Source organism: Rissa tridactyla, chromosome 2 (genome assembly GCF_028500815.1).
Source record: "Rissa tridactyla isolate bRisTri1 chromosome 2, bRisTri1.patW.cur.20221130, whole genome shotgun sequence".
Lineage (NCBI taxonomy): Eukaryota > Metazoa > Chordata > Aves > Charadriiformes > Laridae > Rissa > Rissa tridactyla.
In genome coordinates, this window is record NC_071467.1 from 91082209 (window position 1) to 91107659 (window position 25451).

Below are 25451 nucleotides of genomic sequence, written 5' to 3' on the forward strand. Positions count from 1 at the left end.
GTTGCAGAAGTCAATCAGATGTATGTGACTCAGCCAGTGTAGCACCTCTCCTTCCCTCCCTGCTCCTCCAAAAGTAAATAAATAGGTAAAATGGAAGTCAGTTTGGGTTCAGAGCTCTGAGTCGATGTCCCCAGTATCACTTTTCTAAGGCACAATCAGCAATTGTGGTAATTTCTGTAGCATCTTGAGAAACCACAGCCAGTCAGCTGGGTTGTGTCAGCAGGAGCCGGGTGATGGCATCTGGAACTGGCTTCACATCCAGGCAGACAGGAAGTGTATGGGCATGACATCTCCCCACGTTGTGCAGCACAGAAGATGCCGAGCAGCTTCTTTCCATGCCAGTGTAATTGAGTTGGGACAATGCGGAGAGGGAGGTGACACAATAGCCCTGTCTTTTGTGGCACGAAGGCAGCAGTCCCTCATGATGCATGCAGGAACAGCAGTCATGCCAGGCCTTTGTGCTCACCATATGGGAAGAAGGTTCTCCTTTGCTGCCACATCCCTGTGAAGGCTCATCATGCTTTGGCCCAAAATGCTCAATTCTCCTTCTCAGTGGTGACCCCAGCAGGATAGCTAGGTTTGGGATCGCTAGAGAGTACCATGTCCAACCCACTGAATTCTTCTTCCCACTTCTAGACAATAGAGTATGGAATACTGTAAAGACAGAATTTCTATAAATGGTGATAATGTACTCTTGGGTCTCTCTGGGTGGTAGTGTTTTCTGACTTAGTCAGAAATTGCTCCTTAATTGTTGACAGCCTTGAGGTAACCCATGCCCTCTGCAAGTGATAAGTAAGTAGAGCTAGACATTCACCAGTCTGCTTCTTTGTTTCTGAAACACACGGACAATGCACCCTGCATCAAGCTACAACTATCTATTCCATCTTCTAAAGTAAACATTACTGATTTGGTTTGCTTTTGTGTGTGTGTGTGTGGCAAAGAAGTCAGAATTCCTCTGCATAATACCTAGAAATATGTACAGAAGATTTTTTGACAGTATAGGGCTTGAAAAAAATGCTCTGTATCAGTGCAGGGCAATAGTAATTAGTACCAACACGAACATATTCCATTTATCCCATTGTGTGTTTATTCATATCTGTTTTGAGTCTTGCATCGGATGAGACATAAGAAAAAGCTTTATTCATTCTCTTCCATAATCATCTTTTATTTTCAGAGCAGAAATCATTGGTTGTGCTTTAAAGTCTCAGAAAGTTGGATTTGTATTTCTTTTGTCTGTTAAATAGGCAGATACCTGATTATGGGCCCATTTTAACAGTATACAGTGCTAGAGCAGACAGTGAAAGAAAAGTATCAAAAATACAGAGTTAAACATAATCTCAACTACCGAGTCTTTGTTATCCATGGATGACAGCCCAGTTAATAAATGTTTTCTCACTGGGATGCTGGACTGGAAGTTAATGGTGAAACACACCTACAACGTACTCCAGATGCTCAAGACAAGCAGGCGCATTACAACCATAATGGCAGTGGCATGAACAGAATGTACCTCTATGGGGCCTGTGTTAGTCCAGCTTGGGTTTTCCCCTTCACTAGTCCAGGTGCAAACACTATGTAAGCAAAGAAATTTGGGTAGGGAGAAGACTGGTTCATGTTTTAGATCTGTTGCTTGAAAATGGTGCTTAGTACTGGCAGGGGTTTATATACAGAAAAGGGAAGAGGGGAAAGATGAAAGAGGAAAGCTTTTGGCAGAGGCTGCAGTTCAGGCATGCAGAACAGATATCCTAGTCCACATAATCATAAAAGTGTGTCCGCTTGCTAGACTTGCTACGTATCTCTCTCTGGTTAGGTTTCTGTCTTTAAATGTAAATGACATAGTATTGCCTTTAGACTTTGTGAGTCACTAGACCAGAGCCAAAAAGAGTTCAAATATGAAAAATATGTTTTGTTACATTCACCATTAAAGGAACAGTCTTGTTCTAAGAGAGCCAAAGACTGAATTGTTTCCATAGTAGTTTTCTCCTCCTTTGCAGCATTTGCCCACATTTTGTTAACTGGATCGAGCAAAAGATTGCGGAGAGGGAGCAGAACTGAACACAAGTAATTTCATTACTTGCTGTCAGCCTGTCCAAAAAAGCCTTTGCAAAGAAATACAGGAAAATCCACGATTCTCCATTCTTGCACCAGAAAAATTCCTAAAATACATGACCTTGCGATGGTTAAAAGATAGCCAAGAGCCAAAGCTGGGCAATGTTTTTATCCCAGTTCAGCCATGTCATGGGTCATGTGGTTCAGCATGTGAACAGGAAGGTGAGAATGGGTGAACTTTTGCCTCAGTTGTGCAGTCCATCAGAGAATAAATGGAGCAAATCACTCTGCAGCTGTATCAGGAGGTGAACGGCTGAATACCTCTCACACAGAGGCCTTTGTGTTCTGGACATGATCTAGCATTATGATGGGACGCACTAGGCTGAGGCTTTGTAGCAATTACTAACCCATTATCACGCTAGAACATGAGATCATTTATCTTCTAATTCAGAGTGTCACCTGTTCTTCATTTGCCAGTCAATAACCATTAATTACTTTCAGTGGAAATTTAAACAAAGCTTTTCCCCTCTGTTAAAACCAGTAAGCCATTCAGTAATGACAAATAAACCTGGAGCTGTATCTCCCCCTTTCCTCTCATTCTCAGCTCGGAGTCTGGTACAATGTGAACTCTTAAAGGAAATGCCTAGAAATTGATAGGTCAAGGGCCTTTATGAGTCTGATGTGGGGGGAAGCACATTCCTGGCACTTGCTGTAGGGAAAGCGTATAGCTACTGCTCGTACACGGATTTCTCATTGGTTGTCACAGGCTGTACCTGTGGAAATGCAGATTTGAATACGGAGCTTGTTCAAAGATTTTCCTATCTTCTGGCTCGCCTTTGTGGTTTTTTTACAGACTGTTCACGCAGACCCATTCGAAGCAAGAGCATTTGGTCACCTTCCTCAAAGCAAAACAGAACTATCGCTTACTTTGTTTGCAATTTTTAGCATGTTCATTTTTTTCATACCTGATTTGATGGAGGTAACTGTAAGTGCCAACAATTGTGAATGCCAGAAAAAATAAAAGAACCAGCAGTGATAGATTCTCAAGTAATCATTAATCTAAACATTCTTTCCTGGTAGGAGCTGAGGCAAAAATTGCTTTTATCAACTCTATCTGCATTGTTTGATCATTGCTAAGTTGATCCGGTAGAAATTTACTGCAGTTTAAGTTGTATTTCTAAGATGGTGATTGCTTGCTCTTTGAAATGGTAGACGAGCTGATACATCCAAATGTGTAAAACTTGGTGGGACCAATTGTCGAAGGCTGGGTTTTTGTTAGCATTTTGTAGCTGTCTCCTTCAATGTCGCGCAAGATTTAGAGCAAGGAGAAACCTCTAATGGTATTTTATATTAATACACAAAATTAATGTGTAAATATTTTAAACACTCACTGGATTGTTGAATGTCTCAACATAAGCACCCTCACTAAATTTGTGGCCAATGAATTACAATACTGAGGTCTTGACAAGTGGAGGGATGGCAAAAAATTATCGTAAGTCTGATCTTGCTTCAACATAGACCTGCTAACACTACTTTACAAAAGTGTGTAGTAAATATTGCATATTTGGTCAATCTACTGAATTTGGGAGTGGGTGTGATTTTTACCAATAAATGAGGTTTGGTTGTTACATCTCTGTCAGATGTAACTGGACTACAGTGCTGTGTACCTTTCAAAGGCAAGACCTTGAATTCGTTATGTACAGCAAACAGCCACTAAAGTCGGGAGGAGGACTGCTATAAATTCTGACTCTGACTGATTGACTGTCTAATCTTGGAAATCTTTATTCACTCTAATAGTGCCTTCATAGGAAGAAGTTTGTTCTTTTCAACTCTCTTTTCAACTGAGCTACTTAATGAAAGCTGAAGGTCTGTGAAATCAGGGACGAGGAGAACCAGAGCTATCAATTACTTATTTTAGATATTCGTTTTACCTTTCTGTGAAGCTGTTGCTACTGTGAATCCTGCAAGCTTGTCCAGTCATGAAGAAACAGGAGTTGGTGATTTACGGCGACCTCTCAAATCAGCAGGGAAACCCCAGTGTTCCAAGAAAGCTCATATGAGAGATACGAGTTAAGACATCTCCTCTCCACAAGAGGATTTTCATCAGCCAGTCGGGTATTTCTGCGTCATTGGCTAGGATGTTCAGCCCTGGAAAGGAAAAATAAAGTTGCTGCCATTGTCCTGCCCAGCAGGTCATATCCCTAAAGCACAATTAATGTCAAGGACTTACACAGCAGTTGCCCAAACCCCAGCCTTCCACACACGTTTAAGAAGCAAAAAGGTTCAAAAGGAACATGTTAATAAAATCTTGTCAAAACTTTGGAAGATGCATAAAATAATAACTGGGAAGAAAAATGACTTGCAAATAGAACCATTTAAGTGGAATGTATCGCCTTGCTATGCTGGACACTGATTTATTAAGAATAGAGGGGAAAAATTGAATATTTCAGGTGGTATTTACCAAGAGAAACTGAGCTGTCCCAAAGCTTTTATTAATCTGATTTGCAGAGTATCCACTACCATCAAGGGACCTACTAAAGTTGTTTTCTTTAAAGCTGATGTGAAGAGGTCAATGCAAATAGCGTTGTGGATTACGCTGTGAGAAGATGACAGTCCTTTTTACCATATGGAGAGAAAGTTGAATTATTTTGTTTTTCTTTTCTGGTTATTTATTAAATGAGGATCATGCCATACAGGTATTCCCTTTTCCTCTCCAAAGGAAATGAAGTGTTTACATCATTTTGATTGATCTAAAGTAATAATTATTCTGTCCACCTACAGCTCCTAGGCAGTCAAATAGTCCAGTCGCTAGAGCAGTGGCTTGCACATCAGAATGCTGAAATGTACCTGCCGTTATAGCTCAGACAAGTCACGCTTGTCTTTGCTTGCCTCTTTTTCCATCTGCTTTCCCGCTTTCATGCTGACTTAGCTGGCCAACCCTCTGAGATGGTGCTCATCCATCATTACTTGTTTGTGGGAGGGGACTCTGGGAAAGACATTGCTGTTGGAAGTAAACCTGCTCGCCCGAAATGCAAATATGTTGACAATCTCATGAAGTTTTGCTTCAAAACCTGTTGCGATTTTTGCCGCTACACAAACGGTTCTCTGAGAGAGATGTTAATGGTTGTCTCACTTGTCTACCAACATTTTCTGTGTTCCTGTGGCAAAGGAAAAGGTTTCTGCTATGGTGCTTTAATATGTAACATTCAGCACATATTTAGCGGGGAAAACCAGATTAATCTGGTCAAATACACTGTTGACTATTCTTAGTTACCTTTTTAGTTACTTGTAATTAAAATCTCAACTTAGCCAAAATAAATATGATGGAAGAAAAAGCCAAAAGGACCCATAGTTTCATTATTCAATATGTTTGACATCGTTCTATGACAGACAACAGGACTGAAACATTACAAAATTTTATTCTTTTCCCCATATCTGTGTCAATTCATGCAGTGCTTTAAACAAGTGAATCCATGCTCTTGAGCACTAAAGCTAGTCTCAGTGTTCAAAAGTAAACATATTAAAGTCTCCCCTGCAGAAACCCCTGCTGTGAGACAAATTGAAAATCAAATACAGCATTGTTTTCTATAATAGGAAACAATTGAACTCTTTTCAGCGCTGCACTGAACTGGTTAATAGCCACCATTTTAGAAAAGTGCTAATTTTCCCATCTTGGGATATGTATGTGTATGTATAGTTATTTCCAAATCAAAAATGCGGTAATATAATATCATGTACCAAAGAGGCCACTTACATGTGCACTGAATCTGACTTTGTCTTTCCACAGGCCATGTGGCTGATGTTGCAAACGGATGAGCCTGAGGACTTTGTCATAGCCACTGGGGAAGTCCATAGTGTCCGTGAATTTGTGGAGAAGTCATTTAAGCACATTGGGAAAACCATTGTGTAAGTACCAACATGAGATAGCCATGGGTTGAACATTTCTAGCCTGTTACGTTTGCTGTGTTACAGAGTATTGTTTCTCTACATTCTTCTTTCCCCTCGCTCCACCTTACTTTCTAATTTTGTAACGTGTGAGGCCTTCTGGGCATGAATGACTACCACAGCAGGTATATCTAGTGTTGCCCTCTAGATCATTAGGAGAAAAATGTAGGCGAGTATGTCTTAATTTTTTATTCCAAGTCTCTGTTCTCCCATTCGCTCCCCACCTTGGGGGACAGATGCCCCTCCAAAGACGTTAGTACCAGGGTGCTGTTCATCACCCTGCTGCAAAAGGGGTTTTTCTGCCCAGTTCTCTATTTCGTTCCCCCGGATCCCCACAGTCCTGCTCCCATCCTCTGCAATCTCAAGAGATGACACCTGCCAACCCTGTTCTTCCCATGTGACAGCCCATCAGCCACATCACAAGGATTATGTAGCAACCCACTCTACGTTCCTATTAGCTCTTCCCTTACTAAGCCATAAAAATGTTGAGCAGTGGGTGCAGAATGTTTACAATGCATATTCCACATAGTTTGATTGAAAATACAAAATTCCTTCTCAAGGCCATATAATAAAACCAGGATGGCTTGGTGAGCGCTTTCTGTAATTTATATTTTTATTGTTTATTATTTTTTCAATTTCCCTCCTTCTGTATCTTCTCTGGGCCCCATGCATCAACATACCGATCTCAGCTGGAAAAGGGAGAGGAAAGCCACAGGCTCTTCCATGACGCTAGCGCCAGGGCTGTTCCTCAGGCCATCAAAGTCACTTGTGCAGCTGGTGAACTTTTGACAGGGCCAATAAGTTTTACTTGGGAACAAAAACTTGACAAATTCAATAAATATGCAGAAGTGCACAGATATATACAATATTATTTGAACAGCCAGTGGGTGGCTGGGGAGGTAATAACATTTTCTCCTCAATGAGTTTTTAGTCTGGTTTCAATTTTTGGCATCAACTTCCAGAAAAAATTCTGGTGGGGGAGAGAGAGGCTGTATAAATAGAATTTCTAGCCCAAAAGCTCAGTTTTGGGAATAAGTTTCTCTCCGTATTTTTAGCATCTCTCGATAGCGAGATGTCCCCGTATGATCACACGTTGTGCCATATGCCTTAACAGTAGTGGGGTTTGACAGGGTAAAGGGGTGGTAGTAGGAGCTCCAGTAATTGCTTTGTCTTTCTTATTTTTTCTCCTTTTTCTATACTTTTACTTCTTGTCTTCATAAGCTAATTCTCCCATTGATACGAATATGCTGTGCATTCAGTTGCTCCATATAAGTTAGAATTCTTGTGATTTTGAAAACTATTTTGTCCCTGTCTAATGTTGTTTGCAAAAGCAAGAATGAATGTTTGGTGAACGCCTTTTTTTTTTTTTTTTTAATTTTGATTACCTAAAATTAGAAACTGAACTGTATAGGTCAGTACCTAGCTGAATGTCTTTATTTGCAGATGTTCTCAACATCGCAGTTTCTTTTGATGTCAATACATTTTTCCATTAGTTTAAAATTAAACTCCCTGCTTTGGTGTTGGCCTAAGAAATCTCAGCATTTCGCAAGTTTGATAAATCAGCATGTATTTTTCAGAAAGCAAATTAAGCCCTCCAGAAAACCTAAAGAAAAGAACAACAATTACACAAATAAAAGCAACAGCTCTTTTATGAATAGCTTCTGTTATAGAGAGGATATTAAAGGCTTACTTTAGATTTAGTTGGCCCTAACACACGAAATTTTGTGTCCCGTTTGTTTAATTTTTTTGCTCACATATGGCTCCATACGGTGGACATTCATGTTGGTGATTACTGCGGTCAGTGTTTGGACTGAATCAATCAGTCACAAGTTTCTCTCTCAGGGAAACCTTACAGTATGACTCCGAGTGGTGAGGTAGGGCAGGTATTTCGTGTGTACGAAGGCATAGTTGCATTATTTTTTTTTACTAATCATTAAAAGTAATTTTCCCAAATTGCTTAGGAATCCACATGACATCTAGTGACGTGGATTTTTAGGAACCTAAATCGCTTTAGAAAGAAGGCTTGGTCTTCTAATTCCCCTGGCAGTTCTGCAAGTTATGAATTCCTTAAGCCATTTACAGGTGGTATATAAACAGCTATACATGTGGGGGCATTTTAGGTGCTAATGACAATTTTGTTGCTGATCATTTTGACAGTGGTGTAATTCTGGTCATTTTAGGTATAGTCCAGCCAGATAAGCCAGCCGTTCGTTCCCCCTGCTCCCAGGGTGGGGGTAGTGTCACAACAGACCCACTACTCATCCTGTAGCCATCATTCATCTTTCAAATTGTGCTAGATGTGAAATATTTCTCAGGATTTGAAAGGTTTTTAAGAACCACCATAATTTTTCTAGGTGTCAGCCAGCCTATGCTTTTGCAGCACACACACGCTCTCTCCTTACCCTCGCTGGCTTCTTGGCCAGCCAGCTGGTAACCTCTTACATTCTTGGTAACCCCCAAGGGCTTTCTGCTCCCACCTCCTCCAGTTTGAATATATCTTCTTCAGGGAGTAGCCTGGCAGCAAAATCCTCCCTTTTAGCATTGTGGGACCCTGCTGGTGAGTCCCATTGATCTGTTTTCTTTGCAATTTATGAGTTCCTGTGAGGATGGCTGCTTTCTTCCTATCTTCCTTCCACAAAGTTTGGTTGAGTTGTTCGACACTTTTTTTTTTTTTTTGCAGGGTTGCAGGCATTATGAGATTTTGCAATCTCAAAATCTTATCTGGGAAATTTCCAGCTGTCCTTTCCACTGCTGTAAGTGATGGCACAGCTTCCCAGTATTGCGCTGTACAATGCGCCTTTCAAAACTGATGGAATGATGGAGTAAACGGCCAGGAGGGATGTTACGGCAAGCAGCAGTTGGCAGAGCTCGTAGCACATCTGAGAACACAGGGCACGTGTGCAGGGACTCTTAACCATCCCTACCTTGTGCTTTGGCAGGGAAAGTTGCAAATGTAACAAAATCTTAGCTGTCACATCTTGATATTGCAGTAGAGAACAGGAAGAAAAGCAATAATGTCTTGCCCAATGAACCAACTAAAAATATTATTTTATTCTTGTTATAGTTTTTTGTCTTCTTAACAATTCACATTACCTTATACAGATGAAAATCCAGGACAGCCCGAAGAAGTCTTTCCAAGAAAGACTGTCACAGCTAGTCATTCGCACATGTCAGGACTATGTCTTCTAGCCAAAATAAGGGAGAGAGAAACTTTACTACATTTTTGTAACTAATGAAATGTACAGCTGCAATAAGACTGATTCTCTCTCTGAAACTGACTGTAAACCGTACACAGAGGTTTATCTGCCGTGTGTGGTTTTTTTCTTGTAACATTTCTTTTTCAAGGGAGAAATTTCAAATTGTATTTATATAGTCCTCTGAATCATTCAAATTCAGTCCTTTGTACTAACAGGAAAGCCTCAGAGCTACAAATATTTTCCCCCTGTAAGGATTACACTTTTTTTTCTTTTACTTTCCCTTCTACTTATTACTAATTAAGTAGTACTTGGGGGAAACACTTCCCGCCTATAATTTGAACTACAGCGGGGTAAACGAAACAGGCAAACGCTTGTCTTGACTAATTTTCTGTCATTAATCTTATTAAATTAGAACAGGATTGCAAAGATAGCCTGAAACCACTACAGCACTCAGAGTTCTTTGCAAAGTGCTGCAAAGACTGCTGTCTGCAACTGTGGAAAGAAAAAAAGAAAAAGAAAAAAGAAGTTCAAGCAGTGGAAAGATTTATTGTGTTTTTTATTAATACAAAAATACAGGCACATTTGTTGTATTCATTGCTTCCAAGTTCAGAATTAATTCAGTAAAAATGAATATTTTATTCTAGTCACTCGGCTCTGCATACAAATTTTATCTTAACTAACGTGCCGGTTGGTCTTATAAAAGATCACCAAAAAAAGGGGAAGTCTGCAGATCAGTTATAAGGTCTAATGAGGTGAACTACTAGCAGAAGTGGAGCAGTGGCCTCTTCAGTGACAGTGAAGGTTGAACTGAGATTGAACTGAGGGAGGAGGGTTTTTCTGGTTTGTTTGTTGGGTTTTTTTTTTCTTTTTACCTTAAAATGGAAGGTTGGGTTACAGAAACACATGAGATTTGAAGGATTGCTGTAAGACTGGAAAGGCAGCAATATGTTAGTAACGGTGCTGGGGGGACATGGAAGAAGAGCCATTAAAAGTCACCATCAAAACAGCTGCTGTTTCCAGATCTGGCTTTTGTCCACCAAAAATTGCTGGCTGGCCAGTGCTATGTGTTGTATTTAACAGCTCAGGAAAATCAGAAGCTTTTAGATGAGAAGGAAAGGAACAGAATCTCATACAGAAATTGGAGGCATTTTGAAGATGATAGTTGAAAGGAACCCAGCCAGGTCAGTGAAGGATGCTGGCCTGGGTAAACTCACATGAGCAAGGGTCCTCGCTTAGGACTGCACCACTTCTGTCACCATTCTCACTGTGGAGTATATGTTTTAGGGCGGCTTTTAACCCACTTCAGCTGGAGAATTAACTCTTCCAGCTGAGCAGGCTTTTATTACTTTCTTATTGATACAAGATTTTATCTGTAGGCAGACATGATAACTGTTTCAGAACTCAAAGTTTGAAGGCTGTAACAATTTAATTATAAGATTTCATACATCATAAGAAGTATGAGAGTTTCTCCTATAGGAAGACTGGGTGAGAATTAAATGTGGTGTTTCATGGGAAATGCCACTTTCCTTTTTTTTTTTCCCCCCAAAAAAAGGAATTGAAAATAATTCTCACAAATGCAATTTGGAAAAGCGTTTGATTTCAGGTCATCTGGACAGCTTTGTTTCTCTTCTAACCTCCTTTTAAAGAAAGAATAACATAAAAAGAATTTCTAAAGCCATTCTGAAAGAAAAAAAAATCCATTCTGAAAATGTCAAAGTATCCTTTTTAGATATTATTAATATAATTTTGTTTCAGGTTGACAGTAATGGAACTCACTGGAAACTAAAACTTTTCTTTCCAAAATGTTTTGATTTTTGCAGAAGCACTAATATTCTTTGAGAAAACATTTTCCTCTCAACACCAACTTTCACAATTTGGAGTAAAGGGAAAAGAGCTTCAAAAGATTTCCAATGGACTGAAAAAAAAAAAAAGAAGAAACCAAAAAATAGGGAGCCTAGCATGTATTCTTTTTTAAAGGCTTGTACTGTGGGGAGTCACAGTTTAGATTTTTGAAACTTGAGCTTGACAATGCTGGGAGCATAACAACAACAATAGCATTGTTTTAACTGTGTTCTTTTAGTGAACAAACACTGACGACCTGATTCATCAGAGTATTTGAAAAAAAATTTAAGTACATCCCTCTATGGTAGCCTACTTGTTCTTTAGATTTAAGCACAAGATTGTGGTTAAGCAATCCCTATATCCTTGATTGCTTTGATGCATCAGAGCTGCTGGCAAGGTTGGTGGTTGAACTGGTGGCAAAGGAACATATTTAAAGTTTCCCTACAAAAGATTACTTGCAAAAGACATTAATGATCTGTTATATGGTGTCGGTTTTGCTGTTTATAAAGTGCTAGGACAGAATGAAGTGCTTTGGCTTAACTGCGTGTGTAATAGCAATCAGGCCACAAACCCGAGAAGTCTACACAAATGGTATCTCGTATTAGCTGTGGAGGAAGAGCAAAATTTTCCTAATTTTTTTTAAATTAATTTATTGTTCATTTTCAAATGTGAAAGTATTTTCTATTGGCATATATTTGATTTAAAAGGCGCACGTGGTAGTTTTATTTTCCATAAAGAGGCTAAGCAGCTGTAGCTACCATTTTTTAAAATGCAATCAGTTCTGTTTCTATGTAAAGATGAAATGCATATATTTGTTCTGCTTTTCTGTGCTTTTGTGGAAGGTTTCATTTTTAGTTGACTTCACCACCACCTACAAAATATACGTACTTTGCCTTGTTTGCTTCTCAGTTACAGCCATTTGGACCATTTGGTCCATTGCAGTGCTATTCCCACCCTCCTCGATCACCCTGGCTTCCTTGTGTCCTTCCCTGCCTACCTCACACCCCACCGGGTGGGCAGCCCAGCTCTTCGTCCTCAGAAAATCCTCCGTACCTGCGGATGTTTTTATAGCTTGAAGCTTGCTGTCTTACTGAATAGTTATAGGAAATGAAAAAATAATTGGAATCTCCAGAACTGAAGAGGAAAGGAGCATTCATCACCGCTGATAATAAGTATTAGAACAGTAGTGAGCCGCAGATATGGAATTAGCCTTAAGTTAAATGAAGTCCGTTCGTCTGTAAATCCAAAGCATAAAAGCTCTTGAGCTGAAGAGCCTTTTAAGCAAGTAAACTTGCATATGCATTTGAAATGTGATTACCTTCGTTTTATGGAAATTTCTGAGGTCAGTGATAGTAGCAGTATCCATCAGAGTTGCCAATGACTCTCACACTAGGCAATCCCAAAGCACCTGTCTCCAACAGTGAGGTATTTGACGTGGAAGGGTGGACGCAGAGGGCACCAAACCTGCTTTGTCAGTAGCAGACGCGTGGTCTCATGCATCTTTCTCTGGGTGCAGAGCGTTCCGGTGTGTGGCTGGCGCCATCAGCCATGAGAGCAAACCCATCCTTTGCTTCAGTCAGAGGGTGAAGCTCCCCAGCGTGGGGCAGGCAATGGTCTTGCTGTAGTGGCTCACTGCCTGCAGGCTGTAGGACCAGCATTTTGTGAAAAGCCTACACTAGGCTAGCAGGCACCTGCCTGGTAGCCCTGGGCTTTGACACCAGCTGGGGTGGGATCCACTCCCTATCCTCTGTAAATTTAGCCCAGCCTTGATTAGCCAGACTTTCTTTAGACAGGGGTCCTTTGTGTTTCCCCCAAGTTACACAAGGCTGTTTTCTTGCCCACTTGGGCGCCTGCCTTAAGGAGCAGAAAGTCATTCTGGCTGGAGCTGTCTAAAATCACAGCAACATGAGAGTTCTCCATGCCTCTTCCACCACGCTCGTCCTTCAGGATAAGCTGGCATTACGTTTTCCAGTTAATAACTCTGACCGCAATTTGACTATACATTAAGGAGGGGTTTGGTGGGGTTTTTTTTGTCCTTTCCTTGTGGTTAGAGGAAGAGGGGAGGGAGGGGGAGCTGGTTAGCGAAATGGATGTCTTGCTCCTGGTGTCAGGCTGGCCGCCGCACGATCCCTTTTATCAGCAGTATGGTGTCCCCAGCTGTGAGCGCCGAGGTGCCAGCAGTAATTAGAAGTGGGGCTGTCAAATGCTACTTTGTTCACAATGAGAAGTACTTTTTTTTTTTTTTCCCTTGTGAACTTTTCACATTACTGGGCTGAACAAAACGGGTGGAGATTTCTTCTTAAGCTGTTTCTATTGTTATATAACTTTGATAGCAACATTAAGTGAGTCTTTACTGGCTCGGTCGAGCCTTCTGGAGCCTGTTGGGTGTTAAATGGGGTTCTCTGCTCAGTGACCTCCAACAACAACTGACGTCTCCTGATCTAAGCGCTTCCTGTTGTTTTACTGGTGACGGTTAGTTTTCTATTAAGCTCATTTGAGTCCTGCACATTTTTACCCTCTGCCCTTTAAAGGGAGGGACTAATGTTAGTTTTGGCTTCTGAATGAAAACTTTGCAGTTCAGGCTTCAAACAGAGCAACTGTGAAAAAGAAAGAAAGAAAATTTAAATTATAAATCATCTTTAGCATCATGGCATGACTATTAAGAGCTGACTTCACTGTGGCTGTTATCTCTTGGAAATTATTTCAATGTGAAGTGTTCCCAGTATCAAGCATCCTACAGGCTTTGCTAGTCATCCAAAAGTCATGAGTTGTGCTTAAAAAATCGTGGGATTTAAAAACTAGTAATAACGCATATTTGGTATTTCCTTCTGCCTTTCGGTGTTTTAACCTTCATGGGTACACAGAGGTCACATTTTCAGACTTTCCTCCTTAGCCCTTAGGGCTAGAAACTCAAAAATGAAGGCTGAGATTGTCAAAGAATTAAATTCTTCTAGGCGCTTCAGGGGGGCAGGGGAGCAAGGAGAAATCAAATCTGTGACAAAATCCCAAGAACTGGCAGTACAGTTAGTAAGTGGGAGGCAAGCAGCACTTTTCTTTCATTGCTGGTGACTGAGGCTAAATAGTCTAAATCACAGTGCTGATTTAAATTATGTAGATTTTACTTGAACAAAAAAATGTAAAGGATTTCATCACTATACTTTTATGCCAAGCTGGTTCGGAGCCCCACGGTATACACTGGGAGGCAAAAAGCAAAGAGAGGATAGAGTTTCAATCATAACCCTGGATTTTGTACATTCAGTGGATTCGGGTTGATGCACCAATGTATGTTCCTACACGTGTCATCTGAAGCATTTGTTTTGAGAGAGAGAATTGTCCTCATTTCCAGGCTGCAGGCTGGCCTCTCCAAAGGCAGAGCTAGTCACCCACATAACCGTTCCTCTTCCGCTGCTCCTGAAATTTTAGACCAGGACAGTTGCTAACAAAATAGTTCACGGCACAAGCAGATCACATAAATTACAGCAAATTGCAGGCTGTTCAACACATACGAAACTAATTTGGACAAAGTAGCGGGCTTTCAGCTCACAGGTAGTGAGTACTGTTTACAGTACGTGTATGTGAAGTGCCATGTCGAGCTAGGACTGAAAACTCAAGAACTGTCTTTGTTTTGTTTTTCCTAGTTAAGCACAAATTAAATTATGCAGCTTAATGCTATTCAAACAGAGCTTCACGTCCATAAAATTAATAGGTTAAAGAGTTCCTGAAAGTATTGGCCAAAATACAAGAATTAAAAATATTTTAAGAAAACAGCTTTGAACCAATCCACAAATGAAAAACCTTACAGTCATATTTATTTGCAGATACATGAGACATTCTGAAATCAGGACATTTTATTTTCCCTTAGCATTATGTGTTTAATTTGGAAGTCCTGTATTTTAGACCTTCCTCTGAATCAAAAACCAAAACAAAGAGACTTCAAAAGCCATTGTTGCTCCATTCAAGTCTAAACTCTGCCTTTGTTCCTATAGCTAATGAGTTTATACTGTCCTGCAGGGAGAATTGACACCAGCCTCAAGTAAATGAAAGCAGGCCAAATGTTGGTAAGATCAGAGCACTAAAGTAATTATGGGTTGATTAAATGTTTATCTTCTTTACAGGTGGGAAGGGAAGAATGAAAATGAAGTAGGACGATGCAAAGAGACTGGCAAGATTCATGTGACAGTCAATCACAAGTACTACAGGCCAACTGAAGTGGTAAGAAAATGCCCTCTCTTAGCTTTGCAAATGAATAATCCAATCACTGAGCCAATAAATTGCTGCATTTGGCCAGCAGTCTGTGAAAACGGTTTAATTGTGCTCCTGCTGCCAGCTTTTAGAGCTCTAAATTAGCCTGCTTGTTGGCCCCCTCACAGCCAGCTACCTGGGAACAAGCAAGCAAGCAGCGCTGCCCAGAGGAGCGGGTTCATCCTGTCACAGAGACACTGCTCTGCTCCGGTCATCTTCTCTGAACAGGAGAGGCGATGCCTGGGGAGGGTGAAACATCAACTTATGGGAAACATAACAAAGTGCAAAACAAACTTCTCGTTACTTCTGGTCTCAAATGGGTATGTGGTCACCTCTCCAGCCACAAGAAGGGAGCGGAGAGGAAGGTGGGCACTTATAGATTTGATTTTTAAAGTACCTCCTTCTGTGTCTTTGTGACAGTGTTTCAACTCCACCCAGTGAGTATCCCCTGTTCAGCTTAGATCTTTGTAACTGTGGGTACCACAGAATGCCCATTTTAGAAGTGCATGTGTGCTTTGTTTTCTCGGGTGCCTTGCAGGGTCCCGCTCAGTAAATGCTCATCTGCAGAACATGTCTTTACTCCCAGGAATGCCTCAGTGAAGTCTACTGTGGGTGCCCAGCCTGCGCACACTGCTGGCAGGACCAAGCCACTAACCCCTGTGCTCAAATGGCCTAATGAGCATGCTAGGGAGAGGGGAAGAAACAGTATTCCCAAATCAGGCAGGGTGGTGGCAGCGCACAGAGATGGTGCAGGATGGAGCCTGGTTTCTGGACACAGGGAACAATAGCCCCAGTTGTGCGGTGTGGGAGCGGGTGTGCCCAGGAGAGGATGTTCTAGTCTCCTGGGGAGGGTGATACCAGTCCCACCGGCTGCTGACGCAGCATCGGCTGTCAGTCCGTCTGTTCTGAAGTGCTGGCTTCAGCCGCCTGATTCAAGCAAGGTGTGACAAGAGCATGTCTGTCTTGATACAGGTTGCAGGGTGGGAGTGGGGACCCGTGTGTGTGGAAGTGGACATGGGTTCTAAAGTGGAAAGTCAGAGGGGAATAGAGACTTTCATGTTATTCAAAATAGGGCGAGGCCTGTGTATCAGAATCAAACACTAGGAAGTCGTTAAGAGCTGTCCGTCATTCTGTGCTTTGGTAAGGTGTCAGGATGATAAGGAGGACACAGAGACAAAAGGACTTGCCAAACAGGAAAAGGACACTTGACCCAACAAGTCTGCGCTTTGTGAGACCCACTTTCCTACTTTGTCATACCTCTTACTAACAAGCACATATTCACTCTCTCAAAATTCACGGGTAGTACATAGCTATTCTGAAGCCCTCGCTCTAGTTCCACCTTATTCATGTGCCTATTTTCTGCTGAAACAGTGGTGCCCGTGGTCTCCTTTCTGTCCTTATTGGTCTCCTTTTGGGAGCACAGTTTCTGGATTTTAGATTTAGCTCACTATACGCATGTCTATTTTGGGACAGTGAGTAAGCACAGGTCCCTCAGGAATGCTCATGAAATTGCTAGTGGGTCCATATATGAGTATAGGGATGTATTCAAATACAGAGTGGAATGTGGCCTTGAATTAGCACTGCGTATAAACTCTACTAGTAGATGTCTGAAATTATCTGGTCTGTCTTAGGCCACCTTTCCTTGGGCTCCATCTCTCTCTTCCACTGCCCTCATCTTGCCCTGTGTTTAACACGGTTCCCACTTGGCTCCTGTGGAACACAAGAAGGCCATGAAGCTGCTCAAGAGCGATCAAGGTAGAAGCATAAAATGGGTTTTGAAGTATCTTTGTCTTAAGGAATATGCAGATGAACTGTGAGCAAAGTCCTCTATGCAGAGATGTGGTAGAACCTATTGCATGTTGTCATGAGCTTGTTGGAGGATACAGAAGTGGTGTTATTTTTTTCAGCCTACGAAATGGCAAAGGTTGGTATATCTTTCCCTGGTTTAGTTCCAAGCCAGTTTAACCTGTCCTGATTTGCAGTGGTTTATTTAAATTTTTAAGTTAAGTGGACTCTGTCATCCGCATATTCAGAAACAGTAAAACATGTGTCCATGTAGTTTAGGCAAGACTACTCATGTGTGGCATGAAAGACATGGGGGACCAACTTGAAATACTCATCATGTCATCTGGTTTCTCTTGACCGACAACAGCAAAGAGCTTTTTAAACAGTTCTTTATATTTTTATGCTGACTGCATTTCTTGTATAGTAATGTCAACCACATAACTTCTGAATGGGGATTTCTTTGGGGATGGTTCTTCCATGGGAAGCAGCAAAGACACTGAATCTGATTGTAACTTTGATTTTCCTTACCTGATGCAAAGAAGATCCAACCTAAATCCTCAAGTACGCAATGCTTCTCAAAGCTGGTAAGATGCAGAACTTAATAGCTTTGGATCTGTTTCATCCACACAGAGAAGCAGGGCAGGGGTGTTCCAGGACTTTCAGCTGTTATTTTGGGTGCCGTGATTTTTGGCGATTGGCTTGGCATCCACTTCCTGCAATCAAAGTTTCCTTTTTAGAGCATCTCAGGATGGGTACACAGAATCACTTTCATTTTTGTTGTTCTGATTTTATTTCTGTTCCTTATCAAAGGCAGGCAAACTTCTGTTTGTTTCACTCAGGGAATCACATCTGTGCAATTCCAAAATGCCAGACAAAAATCCAATCCATCGTGAGAAAGCGAGGAAAAGCAATGAGAGAACTGAAATGGACTGACGGCACGTGTCCGCTCCCGCCACCCTCACCAAGACCACTGAAGGCAAGAAAGCCTCAGGTTGACATTTTGGAAGGAGGCTTAGCCAGATCAGTTAACAGGAATTCTGTTGTTGAATCCCCGCTGACACAGAAAATCTGATGCTCAGATTCTCATGTCTTATTTGGAAACGTTTCTGTCTGTCTGTCTCTCTAAAATTTAACATGGTATTCTGGAAAGTGAAAATAAATATCATTTAATCTTGTGTACAGTCAGTTCTGACAGTGCCAATACATTCATTTGAAAACACATTTGTTTTCTTCAGTTGGTGATCCCTGGGGTCAAGGCCTCCCATTGAAAAGCTTAGCTGTACTGAAGAAGAAACCTTGAAATGTGAGACTGTCTTCTGGTCAAATTAAGTAGACCCTTTGAATGCCTTGACTCTAAATCTCTTCACTCTGCTTTTGACTGCTTTGGGGCCCCCTGATATTTACTGGCCTTGGGAATTGTTCCTGCTAATGCTTCTAATGCCTGTCTCCCTCCTTCCCTCCTTGCATCTTGCCAACTACAAACCTATCGGTATCGTTTCTTTCGGCTTGCATCGAATTCCTATTGGTATCTTTTCTGACCCTTTTTAATTGTGTTTGGAGACTCTAACTTGCTGCAAGGATTTGGGAAAAATGATTACTTTGGCCTTCCTTAAAATCAGCCTTTTTCACAGGAGCTTCGTGACAAGTTTGCTTTTTATACTAAACTTGATGCACTGTGAAAGATGCTTTCACACATTTTGCAGGCTTTTTTAGCACATGGCTAGTAAGGTCATACTTCACAGTCATTTGCTGCCCTAAGCATGTAAAGATAAGTTTCCACTACAGTTTCCACTACCATTTACTCACCTGTAAAATGTAGATACTTCAGAAATTATCTCACTAGTCTTTTCTACTTTTGTTACAATCAGAACGTTCATATTGTAGGTAGGCAACTTAGTCTATACTTGGATCTAAATAATCCATTTGGTATTCACAAAAATATACTATTAAAATTATTTTTAAATTCCTTTTCAAAGTTAAAACCAAAATTCAACAAGCCACGGCAGTCGGCGGAAAGAAGCAGCCCTGCAGCACAGGATGTCAGAATCATCAGGTCTCTCGGCCCCTGAAGTTGGGTAATTTCTAGAGAATTAGGGCCTGTCTTTAATTTTCTTATCTTTCAGCAAGACAATTACTATTAATTTGTATGCAGAAATTTCCCTCCAAGAATTGCACAATTGCTTCTAATCAAATTGTGCCTGTGAAGGTGTTAGAGTAAAATTGCCTCCCTTATTTTTACATGGCAGATATTAAGTTAACAGTTCTACAGGAGCTTGCTTCATTTCATTGTCCTTCCCTGCAACAATGAAGATTAACTCCGGGTCTCAGTAGTCTGTCCTGTCATCACAGAACTTAAGATGTATCTGTCTCTCAGTTAGGACTTTAGGTTACTTTTTAAAAGGGGGGGAAAAAAAAAAAGAAACTTTCAGCCATATGTAAATGTTGCTTTTATCTCTGAATCTAGTGCTCTGCATGTGTTACATGGATTCTTCCCCTTCCCTCCCACCTGCTTCTGCAGGTGTCCTACAGCTTGCCTAGGATAGGAACTGAAGGTTGTATTCGTGCATCGCGTTTGTTATGGGCTGGCATGGCTGTAACTCTGAGGATGTACATACATCAATGCAAATTTCCTTCCTTTAAGCAAGCCCTGGAAACACTGTCACAATGTGATGCTAATATTTAAGCAGTCATCTGGCCTTTTATTATTCTTCAAAGAAAAAAGGGCATGCTAACCTGCTAACTTCTTCCTTTTGTTATACGCCTTAAGCAATCAAGCATTTTTCTGCCAGTCCTTTCTAGCACTGATGTAAATGAAACTCCATGTAATGGTTTGGAGAAGAATTCATGGCAGTGTCAAAAGGTACTTCATCCTCCCGAATTATTTCTTTCCAATTGCTCTTTCTAACTCTGAAGAAGTTCTGTATCCCTCCTTACCAGGTTGTTTACTTTTCAAAGGATTGTTTGTAGTATCTAAATATCTGCAGATATATATATAGAGAGAGATAGAACAGAAATTTCCCAAGTCTTAGTTCAGTTAGTTGCTTACTAGACTAAACCTTTAGTTAGTGTTGCTTACATGAAACTTTACATCTTTACTTAACTGCATTTGGCCTCAGTTGCCCTTTTTCCGCCTTGGAATTAAGCAGGACGGCTTTAAATTTCAGTCTCTTCAGATGTTTTTTAAAAATTCAGCTCTATGTTTCCCATGTTTCATAGGATTCCAGTAAAAATTCCTTGGGGCATATCACATTCTCCCAAAGTCAGCTTTCTTAAAGTCAAAAACATTTCTGAACTCCTCTAAGTGTTCCTGCTCTAAAGAGCATTTAGAGTCTAATGAAACCACGATCACAAAACCCTAAATGCCCCACACTTCCACTTTAGTTTTCATACAAGCTTCATTTCCTACTCTTAAGTTCAGAGCCGCCTGTGACTGCAAACTGTTTGGATGTCTGCAGGAGGAAACACGTGCTTCCCTTCCTCAAGGATCTTTTTGCTCATCAGTGTCAATATGTGGCCTGTATTAATAGTCATGAAAATGAAATGGGAGCATTCAAGGAAGAATAATCTTCAGATGATTTTCCTGTCTATTTTCCTCACTAGCAGCCAGGTAAAGAAGTTGCAAGTTGCGTAATTCTGACAGTCTTCTCTTATCTGTTGGTTTTGTTTTTTTTTTTCTCCTTGTTCTGAAAATGTATGTCAGCATCTGAAAACTACTGCCTTGGTAAATGATTAGCTCTGTTGTCCTTAATTCTCCTCCAAGCTGACTTTGCTGCTGTGTCAGCCAAAACGTTTGTATCATTCCTTACTTCAAACTCAACATTATCTCTGCATTGCTTTGCCACCCTCTTCCTTTTATTTGTCCCTCCTGCTAATAAAACCTGCAGTAGATTTTTGTTTGTTTGTTTTAGTTAAGGCCTTACATATCAGGCATTTCAGAGGTATCTCTGAAAACACACTTGTCGAATTCAGCCAAGTAAAATAATGATTAGTAGTGACTCGTCTCTGTATAGCATCTACAAGGCACTGTGCAGTTAATGCATTTTAAATGTTTCTCAACAAGCATGTGAAAAAGGTTTAAAAAAATAGCATCACTGGGTTTCTGCTTCTGAAACACATGTATGGCAGAGCAGACATTTTCGCTACTTGAGCGAAATCATGAGGCGGCGTCAAAGTTAGGAGGAGGGCCTGGTGGCGTTGTGCTCTGCTGCCATTCCTAGTGGACACAACTGTCCCTCCACAGGCAGCTTTCTACTTTTTTAACTCACCCTGATTCTGTTCATCTTATTTGTTCCTCAGAAAATAGGAAGATCATTTTTGCTGTCAGGTTTTCCTCTCAATATGTCACTAAACCTGAGAAGCTTCAGCAGGCTCGTGTCCAGTCTTGCTCACTGTCTTGTTTAATCCTCTTAACAGACTCTTAGCAGGAGCCCTAGCTTACCTCCTTTCTTGTGGGAGCAGATACCTAATATGTGCCCCTCCAACACTCCCACACACATTTCTGACTTTTTGCTTCATAACTAGCTCATTACATCAGTATTAGACAGCCATATCCCGTAAAGGAATCCCTCTGGACTCCCCTGTTTGCAGTCCTCATATGCTGTGCTTTACTCAGTTGCTTCTCTTTGCGTCATCCTGCTCCTCCTCTGCTGTGCCTCCAACAAAATATTTCTCTGGCAGCTTCTACAGCTGGCTCTGTTCCCCTTCCTTCTTCACCACCTCTTTCCCTGCTGTCATTCCTGAGGTTTTGAAACCAGCCATGTGTCATCTGTGACCTTCACGTCTTCATTGATCTTCCTGAGAACATCAGCCTGTCTCTCTGAGTCTGGTTTCTGATCCCCTAATACCGCAACTATCTGACAAGACTAGCCAGAGGAAGAGGGTGTCCTTACCTCCTGGGCTCTAAGTTGGAGTGGTTTTGCACCCTGGGTGTTGCTCCATATGTTCACTTACAAGATCAGTAGTTTTTCTTCAGAAATGTTTGGGCGAGCTGAAGAAACCTCCAACTGCATTTGGGCAAGGCAATTTTCCACTCTGTGTGGGTAAAGAGATTGCAACCCCGTTGAAAAGCTAGTGTGTAAAGATAAAGCTGTCATCCAGGCAGAAGGGTTGGTGAATTTAATTCATTGCTCATTTTTCTAAATGCTGTTGACACATAGCAATTAGTGGCAATCTTGGATGTGACAGATCCAGGCTCAACTCCTGAAAACAGATTTTTAAATTAAACTTAGATGACTGGAGGATTAAGGCTGAGGGAGAGGTGAATGAGGATAGAAGGCTGTTTACCTGCTTAATTAGGGCCTGATTCAGCCAAGCATCCAAGCAAGTGCTTCACTTCAAGGGCATGAATAGTTAATAGGGACAGTTTCCATACTCGGAGCTACAAGTGTGCTTACGTGCATTGCTGCATCTTAATATGAAGCAAAGCAATTTATCTGTGATGGGAACGGAGAAGTCCAGCCCATATGTTTGTGGGAACTCCAGGAGGTGCCAGCTGATTATTCTTGCTTGCCTGCCCCGTTGTACACGAGCACAGCACTTGGGAGTGGAGATGCTGAAATAACTCAAGACAGTTTCTTTAACCAGGTTCTCTTAGGGTGGCTTTGCAGGCAAGAAGGGATTAGACCAAGTTCATGCAGTTTGTAGTTTTAATCAACTGCTCCTGCAGTGACGTTTCCTGCCCGTAATTCTTCTCTGCCTTCCTGGCGGTGGGGGGTCTTACCGCCACCTCTTCACTTATTCATGTTTATTCATGCACAGTAAGTCTCTCTTTATCTCGCTTCTTATCCCCTTGCCTCCCCCTTCTCTTGGCCTGCCATTTGGCCTCCTCCTCCCCCTTGTTATCTCTGTCTGTTGTCTCATCTTCATTTGGACCATCCCTTGTTTTCTTATCACTGCCTGTCCTATGCCTGTCCCATACAAACACTCCCTGTGCTCCAGCAGATGTGGTGGGAAATGCAAAGCCTCTGAAGGGAAGTCTCGAGGGTAGGAGCAGGCAAAAGCCACCACAGAAGTCCAGGCTCGCCCAGCACCAAAGACACATTTGTCACAACTGCCACGTATTCCCTCCTGCCAACAGTCTCCACCACCTACAGCCTATTCCCCATTTCCTACATGAGATCAGACATTCAAAAGAGCTGAACTGTGGTTCAGACCACATTTTGGAGAGCCCAGTGAGACTGGAGTACTGGCAGAGTGGCTCAACACAAAAGTGTTCCCATGTTCCCACCAGGGCTTTCTAAAGACCTTGGTGTCAGAGGTGGTTGAGGTCACTTACAGACCTGATTGCTGGTTCGCATTCAAAAGTAGGAGTATGTCTGAAGATCTGCCTCCCTTTCAGAAGCTGTTTATTTTATTTTACAATGGGATTTTAAAAGTCAAGCTATACATTAACAATGCTGCTCACATTTTGACTGTGTTTCCCACCACGTTGTAACCTTTTCTTTTAAGAGTGCTGTGCCAACTCAACTCTTGCAATGGTTTTAGAACGGCAGCACAGAACTGTAAGTGACATGATTTATATGAAAATAAAAATGGCTTTTGAATACAGAGGATATGAGACAGAGGTGAGGTTTCCTTCAGCAAATCTGGAATGAAGGGCTAGACTCCTGTCTTATTTCTCCAGCCTTCGCAAGAGCTTGCCTGCCTTCAGCTGTTTGTATTTTATTTTATGGGTGAGTGGGTGCACAATGGAAGACGACAGCCACAGAGTGTTTGTGTGTTTCATTTGAGAAGCCATGAGATGGTTTTAGTGTCGTTAAAAGCAGCTTCTGCCGAGTTTGGGTCAGCAGATGCCTTGACATCAGCCTTTTCAGCATGAAGTCTTCCAGTCAGTGGTTTGCCGGAGACATAGCTGTCTCGAGCCTGGGTATGCCATGGCATCTGGCATTTTTCCTAATTGAAAGACGGTACTTCAAGCTACAGATTCTCAAAGTCCTGTGCCACCTCCTGCAAAATATGTATCAGTGTTACTTTGGTGTTGCTGAAGACATTATCAGAGTGAGTGCAGTTGTCCTTCAGAGGGACATCCTCGGGCAGCGTGAAACAGCCATGTGGACAAGGTTAGGAGAAATGCATGAAGAGGCAGCCAGTTCTGCGGAAGCAGCAGCGCTTGGGGCGTTGTCTACTAAAGCTTTCATTTCATGTTATTCAGGTGTTTCACAGTACAATAATGACAGTAGGCTTATTTCACCTTCTTCTTTTATTTCTTCAGTTATTTGAGGTTTATTCCCCTAGAAAATGTGGAATGTTTTAACTTTACCTTTGGGAAAAAAAGGTCAAAAAATATTCTAAAAAAAAGAGAACAAAAATGGCTTTTCAGTTTTTCTAAGAAAAGTCTAATTTGGGGAGGGGGAAGGTACTTTTCTGGAGTGGTCAGGCTTTCTTTTAGACTGATGCTAGAGGTCTTCAGTCTCCCCCAAAAAATCCACAAGAAGTTTTTGTTCAGACTTATATCTCTGTCCTTCACCGTTCACAGTTTCTCTCAAAGGGGCAAATGGTTGAAAGGAAGCGGAGGTTTGGAAGTGGTTGTTTAAAAAATAAATAAACCTTCACCTTTCCCCTCTATCACATTTAGAGTCATCATTTGTAAATTAACAGCTTCGTGATAGAGGTAGACGAGGTGGGACCTTTGTTATTGTTGCTGCCCTGTCGTGGTGATGTTGATGAGTGCTTAACCACCTTCCATATCTTCAAGTCTCATCTTTGTATTCCACTAAAAACCTGTAGCAATGATTCCGACCTTCTCAGAAGTTAAAAACATTTTACATTGTTAATTATTTTTTAGCATCCTTAGTACTTCCCTAGTGTTCAAGGGGAGTTTGTGTGCTTGAGTTGCAGGGGAGATTAAGCCTTGTAGATCTAAACAACTTTTAAAAGTTTTTTTGTTTGTTTGTTGTTGAATAAAACCCTGGAAAATTATCTCTGTGACATAAACAACTACAGTATTTGTCATGAACCAGGAAATGGATCTTCATGCCCATCTTGGATGCTCCCCAAATTGTCTGATGTCCCAGCTGGATGGGTGAAAGAGGAGACAGTAATTATCTGCAGGGCAGAGGAGACTTAAACATTAAAGGGCTTTATGCCTAGGATCAGCTGGAATTTTTGCTCATTCCTCACATATAGTGTTTGAGCTCACCAAAGCAGACAATATGAAAAATATTAACAGGATTCGAGAAGACATTAGTAATAGATTAAGAGTGCATTCCTCTCTTGCAGAGTTCTTCTTCTTGATTTTTTTTTTCTTTCAGCCAGAAAAGTCTAAAGGTGAGTAGGTGAAGTCAATTTTAATAATTCACAGACGATAATACATCTATTTCTCACTTGACAGAGCTAGTGTTTAAATTATTAGCATTGTCTGGCATAACATAAAACAGGATCAGTCACTCATCCCTT

The 25451-nt window shown here is 41.3% G+C and overlaps 1 protein-coding gene across 3 annotated transcripts in view; it reads left to right on the forward strand.

Annotated features, from left to right (window-relative positions):
• The window catches only part of GMDS (GDP-mannose 4,6-dehydratase), a 427577-nt gene that overhangs the window by 338133 nt on the left and 63993 nt on the right, over positions 1–25451 (forward strand). The window contains exons 8-10 of one of the 3 annotated variants that reach the window (XM_054190301.1): positions 5834–5952; positions 15146–15242; positions 17897–18841. In XM_054190301.1, the coding sequence (XP_054046276.1) occupies positions 5834–5952; positions 15146–15242; positions 17897–17950 (270 nt within the window). In that variant the 3' untranslated portion in view covers positions 17951–18841. Of the gene's footprint in view, positions 1–5833; positions 5953–15145; positions 15243–16903; positions 17040–17896; positions 18842–25451 lie in introns of those variants that run through there. The other 2 variants (XM_054190300.1, XM_054190299.1) reach the window with 2 other exon arrangements.